This window comes from Anguilla anguilla, chromosome 6, assembly GCF_013347855.1.
Source record: "Anguilla anguilla isolate fAngAng1 chromosome 6, fAngAng1.pri, whole genome shotgun sequence".
Lineage (NCBI taxonomy): Eukaryota > Metazoa > Chordata > Actinopteri > Anguilliformes > Anguillidae > Anguilla > Anguilla anguilla.
Window position 1 is genome coordinate 43,820,302 of NC_049206.1, and position 13,990 is coordinate 43,834,291.

The 13,990-nt window shown below is 52.9% G+C and overlaps 1 protein-coding gene across 1 annotated transcript in view; it reads left to right on the forward strand.

The window, feature by feature from the left end:
• LOC118230192 (BTB/POZ domain-containing protein 7-like) overlaps positions 1 to 13,990 on the forward strand; it is a 65,168-nt gene that overhangs the window by 26,748 nt on the left and 24,430 nt on the right. Inside the window, exons 3-5 of the mRNA XM_035423004.1 lie at positions 1,011 to 2,138; positions 11,180 to 11,388; positions 12,663 to 12,738. Coding sequence (XP_035278895.1) covers positions 1,011 to 2,138; positions 11,180 to 11,388; positions 12,663 to 12,738 — 1,413 coding nt within the window. The remainder of the gene's footprint in view (positions 1 to 1,010; positions 2,139 to 11,179; positions 11,389 to 12,662; positions 12,739 to 13,990) is intronic.

Here is a 13,990-nt window from a genome sequence, read left to right on the forward strand (position 1 = left end):
TTTCTGGAGGCCGTTAGTATCTTTTTTAAGGCATATGTCACAATGATAGACAGTAGTGTTTTGTAGTACTTTGTCCCAAATTCGTCATCTTTTTTTTTGTGTGAGGGTAGGATCAACCCAAAAAAATAACATTTTTACAGATAAGGTCCTTGAAAAGTATTGTCTATCTTTTTGGAAGTACAGCTGGTACATTTAAAAGTTTCTCTGCTCTGAAACTGTTTTGATCAATGAACTAGGTACATCTTCTTGGTGGTGCAGATTGGTTAGAGGCACGTGTATAAACCCCGCAGAGCTATTACAGCCTAACAGCGAGGTCCGTATAGTTAAGGCTATCGCCGGAACGCCAGAAAGCTTGCTACGAGCAAAGGAAGAGGTATTTACACATTTAACAACTGACAGTTTTTCCCCAGTGTTAAACTAATGAGTCAGTCATTGGTTTTGATTTCGTCATCGTTTTAAAAATAAGTCTGTTTCAAAATGTATGGTTTCAAAACATTTAAGAATATTCCCTTTTTGCATATTTAGTATTGCATATTTAATAATGGTGCATATCAAATAATAACAAACCTTCAAAAAATATTTGAGGGGTCTACTATTTAAATCTGGAATGGAAAAAGGGACAGAAGGCTACAAAGTTGATTTAAGGGCAATATCCAACCAAGACATTTACCCGGAATTGAATAAGCTAAAATGGAAGGATGCTGGGCAGCTGCTCTGTAGGTGTGTTTTGATGATGGCTGGTCCCTCTAACCGCCCCGGCGTTCTCCTTCCATTACATTACATTACATTACAGGCATTTAGCAGACGCTCTTATCCAGAGCGACTTACACATCTTTTTACATAGCACTTTACATTGTATCCATTTATACAGCTGGATATATACTGAAGCAATGCAGGTTAAGTACCTTGCTCAAGGGTACAACGGTGTCCTTACCCGGGAATCGAACCTGCGACCTTTCGGTTACAAGCCCAGTTCCTTACCCACTGTGCTACACTCCTTCCCCCTGCAGGGACGGCTCCCTACGGCCAGCAAGGCTACGGGTGCGAGCCCAAACTCTACAGCCCGGAGCCCCAGGGGCCCGACCGGCCCGCGGAGCGGAGGAAGAAGAGCTCGGGCCTGGCCACGCTCCGGAGGAGGTTCGTCAGGCGGCGCAAGGCCGGCCGCTCCGCCGACCACGGCCGGCAGATGCGGGAGCTCCTGTCGGGCTGGGAGGTGCGCGACGTCGCCGCCCTGGTGGAGGAGTACGAGGGCACGGCCGCCCTCAAGGAGCTGAGCCTCCGGGCGGACCTGGCCCGGCCCGAGGCGCGGGGCCTGCGCCGCGACCTGGCCGCCCTCTACGAGCGCCGCCACTGCGCCGACGTGGACCTGGTGTTCCGGGGGGCGCGCTTCCCCGCGCACCGCGCCATCCTGGCCGCCCGCTGCCCGCTCTTCCGGAAGCTCCTGCCCCCCTCCCCGTCCCCCGAGCGCGACGGCCCGGTCCCGGTGGACGCGGCGCTGGGCGGCGTGGACGCGCCCACCTTCCAGGCGCTGCTCCGCTACCTGTACACGGGCGAGCTGGGCGGCGGCGGCGGCGGCGGCGGCGGCGACGCCCGAGCCAGGAGCGCCGACGTCCTGCTGAGGCTGAGCGAGGAGTTCGGCGCGCCCAGCCCGCTGGAGGCGGACATGCGCGGGCTGTGCGACCGCATGTGCTACTACGACTCGCTCCTCAGCTTCTCCGCCGAGGCGGGGCCGGGCGAGGGCGAGGGGGCGGCGGCGGCGGCGGCGGGGGGCGCTGGAGGAGGGGGGGAGGAGCTCCGGGCCCACAAGGCCCTGCTCTCGGCCCGCTCGCCCTTCTTCCGGAACCTCCTGCAGCGGCGCACGCGCTCCGGGGAGGAGGCGGGCGACCGGGCCCCGCCGGGCCCCGCCCGCATCGTGCTGGACGAGTCCATCATACCCAAGAAGTACGCGCGGGTGATCCTGCACTGCATGTACACGGACGCGGTGGACCTCTCCCTGGTGCTGCGCAGCAGCCCCTCGGCCGGGAGCCTGGGGGAGGTGCAGGCCCTGGTGGCCGGCCGGGGGGGCATGACCCGGACCGAGGAGGCCATGGAGCTCTACCACATCGCCCTCTTCCTGGAGTTCAGCATGCTGGCCCAAGGTATGTCTGACCCCTGAGCTCCACACTCTACCGGCCTTCTACCGGCCAACCACCCCCCCTACCTCCTGCTCTATACGTCCTATCTGCCACTGTCCAGCCTTTACCCACCACCCCCTACCAGCCACCGTCCAAACTGCACACACCCCCCTACCTCCTGCTCTATACGTCCTATCTGCCACTGTCCAGCCTGTACCCACCACCCCCTACCAGCCACCGTCCAAACTGCACCACCCCCCTACCTCCTGCTCTATACCTCCTATCTGCTACTGTCCAGCCTGTACCCACCACCCCCTACCAGCCACCGTCCAAACTGCACCACCCCCCTACCTCCTGCTCTATACCTCCTATCTGCCACTGTCCAGCCTGTACCCACCACCCCCTACCAGCCACCGTCCAAACTGCACACACCCCCCTACCTCCTGCTCTATACGTCCTATCTGCTACTGTCCAGCCTGTACCCACCACCACCTACCAGCCACCGTCCAAACTGCACCACCCCCCTACCTCCTGCTCTATACGTCCTATCTGCTACTGTCCAGCCTGTACCCACCACCCCCTACCAGCCACCGTCCAAACTGCACCACCCCCCTACCTCCTGCTCTATACGTCCTATCTGCTACTGTCCAGCCTGTACCCACCACCCCCTACCAGCCACCGTCCAAACTGCACCACCCCCCTACCTCCTGCTCTATACCTCCTGTCTGCTACTGTCCAGCCTGTACCCACCACCCCCTACCAGCCACCGTCCAAACTGCACACACCCCCCTACCTCCTGCTCTATACCCCCTATCTGCTAATGTCCAGCCTGCACCCACCACCCCCTACCTTCTGCTCTATACCTCCTACCTGCCACCGTCCGACCTGCACCCACCACCCCTAACTCTACACCCCTTACTTACCACCACCCCCCTCGTGACCTCCACCCATTCGATATTGTTCACCAGCTTGTTCACGTGCGAGCCGTCAGACTGAGGGATTCAGGCTGGGGGTGTGTCACAGCGCATTTGGCTCATCTTGTGGTACATGCTACAGGGAAACCCTCAACACACAAACAGTGCAGAAAATCCATTCCCTTCCTCACCTCCAGTTATGTTTTTTGCTGTTCTTGCTGATGAAACAAATACGTTGCTAATTGCTTGCTAATGTTGCGAGATTGTACTCTACGGTATGCGAACTGGTTACAGTCGCCAAGCTAGCGTAGGCTAGCGAAGGCTTTGTGCATAATGGTTTTCTCCATCATTCTCGAGATGGAAACCGTTTGTGTCCAGAGAAAATGCAGTGCAATAAGCACACATGCAGTAATTCCCAGTGTTTCACAAACCGTCGTTCTTAAGAGGAAAGCAATAGCACCGTCAGCTTAAATGAGGATTTCTCCGAAGTAATTTTATATATCGATAATTATGAAATATGCAGGCTATTATTTTATGTTAAAATATCTTCTATTAAAATGTGGGGATTCTGAATTGGAATGTAATTGGCTGAAGGGGGCCATTTTGATCACGCCCAGCTCATTGTGAAGGTTCAGTACACACAATATAAGCCCATCAGGAAGTAGTGTGGTACACCCTTGGAGGATTGATTATTGGATCTCGGGCCTTTTTGTCCAATCGTGTTCTCCATTTATTCAGAGTAAGCGATTGCTCCAGGGTATGAGAAATGGATTTTCTCAGTCGCAGTACTCACCCTTCATAAAATGGATTATTGACTGTTTACCCCCTCCCCCGCTCCCCTTTTAGTGAAGATGAGACACTGTTCACTGGGGAGTTCTTGCAAACTGGGATTCGTATGGCGTTCAGCACTGAAGTGTTGTTAGCGTGTAGACAATGGAGCCCCCTGTCCTTAAGACGTCCGCCCCGGGTTGAGTTTAGAGCGGTGTGAGAGATCGCGTTGAGGTCGGCCCGGCAGCCGTGCGGCCGTACGCTCCGCGCCCCCCGAACGTCGTGGTTTCGAGTTCGAGAGTTCTCCCGAAGCTGCGTTGTTGACGAGCTGAGGTCGCCGCGGAGACGCCACCGCGTCCCGGGACCGGGCCGCGTAACGGCGGGGAACCGCGCTCGCTCAGCGCGGTAGAACGAGGCGACGTTCACCGGCCGTCGCGCTCTGTTCAGAAGCGACGCTTGCGAAGGGGGGGATTTCCGAGGCCGGCTCGTTTCAGGCGCGGGAAACCGCGTGGGCGGTGGGGGGGGGGGGTCGCGTCTTCGAGGAGCACCGGGCGGAGTCTTGCGTGACCTCAGCGGACGCTGCAGCCGACAGAGAAGCGCCCTTCGACTGCTCGTATCCGCCATTCTAATGTCGCGCATCTAGTGTTTTGAAACTGTTCATTAAGGCCAGAGTTCAACTATGCCTCTCAGGAGGACATTGAAAGATGAAAAACACAGCGTTTTGCATGTGGACGGAGTGTAGCACAGTGGGTAAGGAACTGGGCTTGTAACCGAAAGGTCGCAGGTTCGATTCCCGGGTAAGGACACTGCCGTTGTACCCTTGAGCAAGCTACTTAACCAGAATAGCTTATATATCCAGCTGTATAAATGGATACAATGTAAAATGCTATGTAAAATCTGTGTAAGTCGCTCTGGATAAGAGCGTCTGCTAAATGCCTGTAATGTAATGTAATGTAATGTCTGAGGTCGCATGGCAGCTGGAGGTGCAAAAATGAGACGCTGAAAGAGAAGTCAGGAGACTGTGAACTGCTCTCCTGCTTCCACGGATGTTTTTTCTCGTTCGCACATCGAAAGGACATTCCTGCCCTTAAGGTGCTGTTCTTGTTAAAGCTTGCGTGAACGGCCTATGAAAACGTTCCTTTGAGCGGTGAAACGGGCCTGCGACCCTTCTGACGTAGCGCGTCGACATCGACTTCCACTTCCACTCGCAGAGCGTCGTTCCATTAAATCAGGGGTGCCCAATCATATCCAAAAAAAAGCCCTGTGTGGGTGCAGGTTTTTGTCTTGGCCCAGCGCGAAGGCACCTGGTTAAGTGAAAGTCAGCTGGGGGGGTGGGGGGGGGCATATCTCCTCAGTCGACATTCCATGCACAGGCTGTAACCCTCCCCATCCACAGAGTGCGGGTGTGCCCAGTCTGTGCGAGAGAAGCGTTGAGCAGCGTTGAGTAAAGCTGCTCAGGAACAAATTTCTCAGAGTAGGAACCTTGACACCGAAGCTCTGTATTACGTGTGTGCACACGTAGCTCGATTCATTTTCATACGTTTTAAATTGTATGTTCTTGTACGTTCCCGCTTGGCAAAGCCAATTTCCCCAATTCGGCATTGCAATGCGATCACCGTCGAGCGTTTCAACAGCATCTCACAGAAAAAGAACTTTGCAATGAATTGTGGGAGCTTGAGGCGAGGGGAAAAAGGGGAAAATTGTTGGGCGCGGTGACTTTCAATTTAAACTTTAAAAGGTAGGAACATCGGTATACCGATGTGGGCATGACTGGTTTTGAAATCTGTTGCTGGGAGCAGAAACGCATGTTTACATATTCTTGCCCAATTAAACCGGACTGGAGGACTTCCCAACTACATTATCGGGAGTAATTTGCTTAGCTTTTAGGAGCACTATCTTATAATTGAGAAGCAGGACATTATGAATGTTGTGCTCTGGGTGTTTGTGTTGTCGTACGTGTACGTGTATTGTGGACAATCTCCACCTTACATAGCCACTACATTTACAAATCAATTTCCATTAGTTTTTGTTTTTCTAACCCTGGTTGCTTTCATTTTTTTTTTTAAAGCATTTTTACACAATGTATGAATTTCAGATTTCATTTAAATAAGAAAGTTAAAGCATTGTTCACAATTTTCCATAATGAAGGCGGAAGGAAACGATAGTTAATCAGCATATAACCACTGTTTGGGGCGTAAGCTTTAAAGTCCTTTAAGAAGTCAAGGGTACAATTTCTGCAAATGGCCCAATCACTTCCTCTTGCCGTGGTCAAAGCCGTCTGCCGTTCTGCAAACGAAAGACAAACGAAAGAATTTCACGAGCCCGTTTTCATACAACAGCACAGCGATCGCATCGGTGGAAAGGCTGAACGCCGAGCAGACCACAGGCCCGGCCAATTAACATCCGCTTCCTGTGCAGCGCGGCTAAATATTAATCGACGTGCACACACCCCCTTTTCCTTCCCTTTTTACGAAACGAGCGTTTCATAATCCGTTTCCCGTTTGACTCTTTACGCTTGTCACAGTGCAATGTGTAGCAGTGAGAACCTGTTTTGAAATGTTCAGGTTGTTTATTTTATTTATTAATTTTTTCATAAGTGGAAATTCCATTCGAGTGTTGGTATCTTTAACTCTTGATTCTGTAGCTATGGGAGGGCAGGGGACTCACCTTTCCTGTGCTGCCCATGCTCTTTCTCCATCTCCTGTCCCAGACAGGGATGACTCGGCAAAAAAAAGCAAAGCACGCGCTTCAAGTCCACAATCCCCAGTTACCGATAACCGGCTCTACGTGCTCTCGTTTTGTCCTGCTGCATCTCCGTCCATCTCTCTCTCTCTCTCTCTCTCTCTGTCTCTCTCTCTCTCTCTCCCCCCCCCCCCCCACCAATCTCATTCTCTTATCCTTCTATTCGATCTGCGCTCATCTCTCCTCTCTTGCCCTTCGTTAGCCGGACCTTCCCCCTTTTCGGCGTTCGCTTCTGGGGTTAATTTACTCCGAAGGGCCGTGCCACCCCCCCCCCCCCCCCCCCCCCCCGCCCCCCCAAACTAGACAGATCCTTGCGGACGGCGTATTAATATTCGCCCCCGCCCCCTCTGCGCTGGCGCTGAAAACGATTAGTATCTTATTATATCCCCTCGGTGAGAGCGTGAGAATTTCAACCAACGCCCCCCCGCCCCCGCCAAGCAGGGTCAGGAACTGCAAACGATTTCATCACCCGAAAGAAGAAAAAAGAGAAATCGATCATTTTATGTCTGACCGCTGGTAAAAAAAAACCTTTAGAGCAGCAGTAAGGCGCTTTAAATCTGACCTGAATGTTTTGGTCATGTGCCCTACAGCCTCCCGTGCACACAGGGGGTGACAATTAGTGACATACGTGGCTGCTTCAGGCCCTGCGACCACCAGGGGGCCCCCTAAAATATATATAAAATGTATATTGTTTATTATGCTGGGTTAGGGGGGGCCCTCAAATCAAATCCTGCTTGGGGCCCCTCAAAGCTAGGACGGGCACTGCTTACCGACCTCTGCTTAAGTCACAGCCTTTATGTTTAGTACCTTTTTATCTTAATAAAGGAAAGAGATACGTGTTCGCTGTACTAAGTGCTCCCAAACAAGATTAATGGTGCAAGGCTTTGACCTTCCAGGGTCTTTGTCAGTTGTAGCTGTTAGGAAACACTTAATGCAGTGTATGCAGGCATCTCTTTCCTTCACCAATATATTTTGTATCCCTGGCAGCTGTGAAATATTTAGATGGCCAGTTTCTCATTTTTTTCGGTGCAGAATTTGTGGATGCGTGGTTTTTGGGCATCTGTGAACCTCTTCATCCTATCCCCGAGCTTTTACGAAACCAGCGGAACTAGAAGAGAAATCTCGCAGGTCATCTGGTCGTACGGAGGAGTGTGAAACGGTTTGACCTTGGCGTTGCACGCAGCTGACGAGCGAAGGGTCAGACGAAGATGGAGGGAAGTCCGCTGGGACGCGGCCGTCCTCAGGAAGACGCGGAGCCATCCCGCGGCTAGCGGTCCGGGGTTCGAGTCAGGATCCCAACGGGAAGGCGCCGCTCGCTAGACCGCGCGGCCGAACGCATTTCGTTTTTTTTTTTTGTTTTTTTTTTTTCTTCTCGTATTTGCTGTTTCGTTTTAAACGAGGCCTCCAGCGACGCATGCTCAAAACGCGATTTAAGCATCGATCGCAGGGGAAGCTGGACCCGAAGGCGCGATCGAGCGCTGCGGACGTGAATACCGATATTTCAGGGGGAATTGATTCACACGTCTACCGGCACTGTACATAAAAAAAATGAAGCGGGAATGTTGTAGCATTTTAGTTGAGGGAGAGGGGGAAAAAAAACAGCAATAGCTGTTATATTTCCAAATGCTTTTAAACCCCCCTCTGGTACGTTTCACTAAAAGGAAAAACAAAAAAAATGGAGTCCCCGCAGATTGTAATCGTGCGTGTTTATGAAGGAAAGCGCTTTCAGGTATGTGCATTGTTGGAAAAAAAATGGCTAATGGGTACCAAACCGAACTTTAGAGACTTTATCGGTCTCATACTAAGCCGTGGGAAAGAAAGTTTTTTTTCTGGTGTATGAGGAAAGCGACCGTGATATTTCACCAGTTCATATGCGGTGGACAAAAAACGCATCCCGTGTTTCAGTTCAGTCCTCGGCTCGGATGCATTTTGAATCGGCTCGTAATTGTTTTCCGCGGGTGACGCTGGCCCCCCAGATTCCCCCCGAGCTGGTTTCGAGAGCGGCTCGGAAGTTAGAGAGCAGTCTTTGATGTTTCGAGAGCGGCTCTCAAGTCCGCTCCCCGCGTCCCCTCTGCTCTCGCGGCTTCCTCCTTAGCGCCAAATCGCTATTTTTAAACTCATTAATATTAATGAACTGCTTATTATGCATTATTCAATATACGTGGATTGCGCTCGTATTATGCCTTGCAGCTAAAGAAACACAGAGGTGCATAGATTAAGAAGTAAAATCGGAGCGGTTCACGAAAAAAATATCCGCGCCCAATTTTCTCCCCGAATATAACGGTGAGAGGCGGCTCCTGTGTGACTGCGTACTTGTGGAAAAACACATTTTGGCGGTACGTCCAGCACGAGCGTGGTGACGCGCCCTAGGCTCCGGATAAAACCGCGGCCATGCCAGTGCCCACAGACTGGTGGTCCGACCTGGCGGTGCAAAGCTGGCGACGGTAGGCTATCGCTTCAGTTGCCTGGGTGAGCCCAGCCTCGTCGCGCGGCTAGAGTGCTAGCTCGGCCAATCGGGCGCTCGCGGTCCGCCTGCGCTCGCGGTGCTAACGACGCGGCCGTACGCAGTGACGCCACTTTGTCGCTAGATTTCGCGACTTTTTGACCTTCCTAGCGACGGAAAATCTCATCTATCGACTAGCGAGAAATTCGGCGACTTCTCGCAACTTTGGCCACCTCCATTCTCGTTGTCGAGCTAACGCTAACACGCTAGCACCCCCCCACCCCCCCCCCCCCACCACCCCCGCGCTTTAATTGAGGGATTTGACGGGAGGTGAGATTTGACGGGAGCGGGGTCAGAACGAAATGAGCTCCAGGTTAATTGAGGAGCCATCCCGAATCCTCTCGCCTGTCTGTCACTGCGCGCAGGTGGGGTGTTGACCGCTCTCTCTCCGGCTGCCTTTACTGCTGTTGCGCCGCCGCGGCAGTTGGTTTGAATTTGAAATCCTTTCAGGAATTCTGTTGACATTTAAATGTCACAAATATAAAAGGCCCCCCAGAACAGGAAGGCCTGGATGACCTGAGCGTGAGAGACCGCCGTCTCTCTCCCCTACCCTCTGCCTCTTAGAGGTGCAATATTCCATCCCTCAGTGCTTCCGCGTGCTATGTCCGTGCATAGCAATTTGGTTCTTGCAGCACTGTGCTCTCAGGCAGTGGCTCGCGCTGTTACGTCGTTAGTTTTTGTGCCTCTGCCGATGTTATCCGGTGGCCATTATTGCGCGTGCAGCGTGTTGTAAGTCGCCCCGGACAAAAGCACCTTCGAAATAAACGAATGTAAATGCGCAGTGTTCTCCCCGGCCTTTCGGCGGCGCTGCCTTCCTCGCGTAGCGCGAGAAAAACGGCGAAATCTGCGTTCCCCGACGTTCCCCGACCTGCGAGCCGCGTTACGGCCTTTTTTCCCGCACGCGCGATCGATCGACGGCGGCGTCGCTCTTTCCCTCGGCGCCAGCTGCGGCCCCCCTCAGCCAGCGTTCGTCTTCGGCCCGTTTCAGTCGCCCGGGCTCCGAGGCGGCAGCGGCGGCGGCTCGGCTAACGGGCTCCCGTCCCCTCTGTCCGATCGAGTTAAACCTGCGAGTTTAATCAAGGGCCCGAGTGTGTGTGAGAGCGTGCGGGAGTGTGTGTGTGAGAGTGTGCGGGTGTGTGTGTGTGTGAGAGTGTGCGGGTGTGTGTGTGTGTGAGAGCGTGCGGGTGTGTGTGTGAGAGCGTGCGGGAGTGTGTGTGTGTGAGAGCGTGCGGGAGTGTGTGTGTGAGAGCGTGCGGGAGTGTGTGTGTGTGTAAGAGTGTGCGGGTGTGTGTGTGTGTGAGAGTGTGCGGGTGTGTGTGTGTGTGTGTGTGTGTGTGTGTGTGAGAGTGTGCGGGTGTGTGTGTGTGTGTGTAAGAGTGTGCGGGTGTGTGTATGTGAGAGCGTGCGGGTGTGTGTATGCGAGAGTGCGCACCTGTGTGCGTGTGTTTGTCTGTGTGCATACATGGGAGAGTGTGTGAATGTGAACACGCGTTGGCATATGTGTGTGTGTGTGTGTGTGTGTGTGTGTGTGTGTGTGTGTGTGTGTGTGTGTGCATTGTGTGTGTGTACGCATGCGTACTCGACGTTTACTCGTCGTTTTCAAGCGGCTCCAAGAAAAAAACGCGGGCGGCGGCGAGGGTCGGCCGCGGCCCAATCGAGCGAGGGAGGCGGCCCGTGGTGTTAAAGCCGCCCTCGCCTGCAGTCGCTGAGTGTGCCGGCCTCGCCCTCCTCCCGCGGTACGAATATATCTATATATATCTTAGTATAGTAGCGTTTACCAAGAGCACTTCCTCTGCACGTGCACGTCGATTAGCAAAACCAAAAGAGAAAACCTTAAATACTTCACATACACTTGTCACAATAAGTAATTTACACAGCCCCTGTAATAATGAAATACTATGGTATTACACCCAACTCCCTCCATTGAAAACCTCAAATCCGGGCCTGGTTTTCTTTGCTCCCAGGTAATTCACTGAACAATTGGTGCTACTCTTTGGCCAGGCCGTCTTTAAGGTAAAGGGAGGGTGGAAAACCAGCAGTTCCTGGACCTGGAGTGCCGTTATTCGAGTACCAAGGCTCTAGAGTTTTTGAGCACTGTTGTTAATGACCTGGCACTTCCCCCTCCCCCGTCTCCCCAGGGTGCGAGGACATCGTGGCGGAGAGCATCTCGCTGGACTCCATAGTGGCCATCCTGAGGTGGAGCTCCCAGCCCTACGGCTCCAAGTGGGTGCACCGGCAGGCCCTGCACTTCCTGTGCGAGGAGTTCAGCCAGGTGATGGCCTCGGACACCCTGTACGAGCTGGCCCAGGAGCACCTGCTGGACGCCATCCAGTCCGACTATCTGCAGGTGAGGCGTCTACATGGGGTTACCCATTGGATAGAAGGCGAGTACGTTATTTTGAACAGAATTGAATCTGCTGAGCGCATTGGCTTCGCACCCCGAGCCGTTTCCCGTCTGATGGTTTAGATTTCCTACACGGAACGCCCCTGTTTTTTTGGGCAGGTAATCCCTCGGCGAAACTACGCCGCCCTGTTGTTTTTGTTTTTTCCCCGAGGCTTTGCGGGACACCTCTGCTGATCCGTCGAACCTTTTTCTAAATCTGCTCTAATCTGGCTCTGAGCGATAACACGGAAGCCCAAATCCCGGGGATTGTGGTATTTATTTATTTTTTTTTCTGGGTCAGACAAAGAAAACTTTAACTTTTGTGGTTTTTTTTTTTTGTTTTTTGTTTTTTTTTTAAAACCAAATTTGGTTAATTTTTTCCCCGCACGTTGAAACGTCGCACGGTGTCGAAAACGCTACCGGAGCGGAGGTTTATGGGCGCTCTCGAGACCCGCGCCGTTCGATGTGAGGGTGAGGGTGTGGGTGTGGGTGCGTGGCGGCTGCATAATAAACAGGGGGCTCTGCAGGGACCGGGTGAGGGAAAGGCTCTCGGCTCTCGGCTGAGGGCCCGGCTCTGGCCGCCGCGGCGCTCGGGTGGACCCGCGTAGTGGGAGCTGACACGGCGGACCCACACGGGCTCTGGGGGGCGGGGGCGGCAGGGGGGGGGGGATGAAGGAAATGCAGTTAACCTCCCGATCGACCCGTTTGTTTCCGGTCTCGCAGTCTTTTACCGAGGTCCCTGTGGACCCGAGAGTGCATCTGTACGTGCTTGCGCGCACACGCACGTGCAGACGTACACACACACGTGCACGTGCATACCAGAACACACGCAAACAAGCACACTCACATGCGCTCTCTAGCACGTGCACATACACACATGCAAGTGCACACTCCCACACGCACACTTTCACACGTGTACGCACGCATGCGTACACAGACGCAATGCACACACACACACACACATGCCAACGCGTGTTCACATTCACACACTCTCCCATGTATGCACGCAGACACACAGGTGCGCACTCTCGCATACACACACCCGCACGCTCTCTCACACACACACTCCCGCACACTCTCACACACACACCCGCACACTCTCACATACACACACCCGCACTCTCTCACACACACACACTCCCGCACACGCTCTCACACACACACACACACACACACACACACACACACGCTCTCGCTGACTCCGGCCAGCCGTAATCACACCTGCCCTCATTTCACAGGCCAGCGAGCAGGACGTCCTCAAGTACGTGGTGAAGTGGGGAGAGCACCAGCTGATCAGGAGAATGGCAGACAGAGGTGAGCCGGCAGACCGGCAGATTTATCCCCCCCCCCCCCCCACACTGATGACGCAGCCCTGCTCAGCCAGAGCAGCACAGCAGGACCGGGCCCTGAGAGCTGACTCTGCAGTCTCTGCGGGCCCCGGGGCCCGGCCGCCCAGCTGGCTGGCTGGCTGGCTGGCGGGCTGCTGTGTAGCTGCATTGTGCGTTCTCCTGTGTGCACTCTTCCTGCACAGGAGGAGCACTGTCTCAAGAGCGTGTGTGATTCTGCGTGTCACTGCTGGTGATGCGTGATGTGTGTCCGTCACCGCACTTGTTTTGCTGCAGGTGCTGCGTTGTACACATACTGTATCTGCTATACTTGTGTTGTATAGTTTATATTTGTGTGTGTGTGTGTGTGTAAGCACTGTCTGTATGGATTGGATGATCTGTGTATGTTCAACGTGCATAAATCTTGTTGTGTTGTCAGACCTGTGTGATTTCCTTCTGCATCAGGAATAAACTGCATCAGGCAACATTCTGCTTGTTATCAGTGTCAGTACTGAGGTAGTTATGCAGTATCAGTGTCAGTACTGAGGTAGTTATGCAGTATCAGTGTCAGTACTGAGTAGTTATGCAGTATCAGTGTCAGTACTGAGGTAGTTATGCAGTATCAGTGTCAGTACTGAGTAGTTATGCAGTATGAGTGTCAGTACTGAGGTAGTTATGCAGTATGAGTGTCAGTACTGAGTAGTTATGCAGTATGAGTGTCAGTACTGAGGTAGTTATGCAGTATGAGTGTCAGTACTGAGTTAGTTATGCAGTATGAGTGTCAGTACTGAGTTAGTTATGCAGTATGGGTGTCAGTACTGAGTAGTTATGCAGTATGAGTGTCAGTACTGAGGTAGTTATGCAGTATGAGTGTCAGTACTGAGTTAGTTATGCAGTATGAGTGTCAGTACTGAGTTAGTTATGCAGTATGGGTGTCAGTACTGAGTAGTTATGCAGTATCAGTGTCAGTACTGAGTTAGTTATGCAGTATGGGTGTCAGTACTGAGGTAGTTATGCAGTATGAGTGTCAGTACTGAGTAGTTATGCAGTATGAGTGTCAGTACTGAGTAGTTATGCAGTATGAGTGTCAGTACTGAGGTAGTTATGCAGTATGAGTGTCAGTACTGAGTTAGTTATGCAGTATGAGTGTCAGTACTGAGTTAGTTATGCAGTATGGGTGTCAGTACTGAGTAGTTATGCAGTATGAGTGTCAGTACTGAGTTAGTTATGCAGTATGGGTG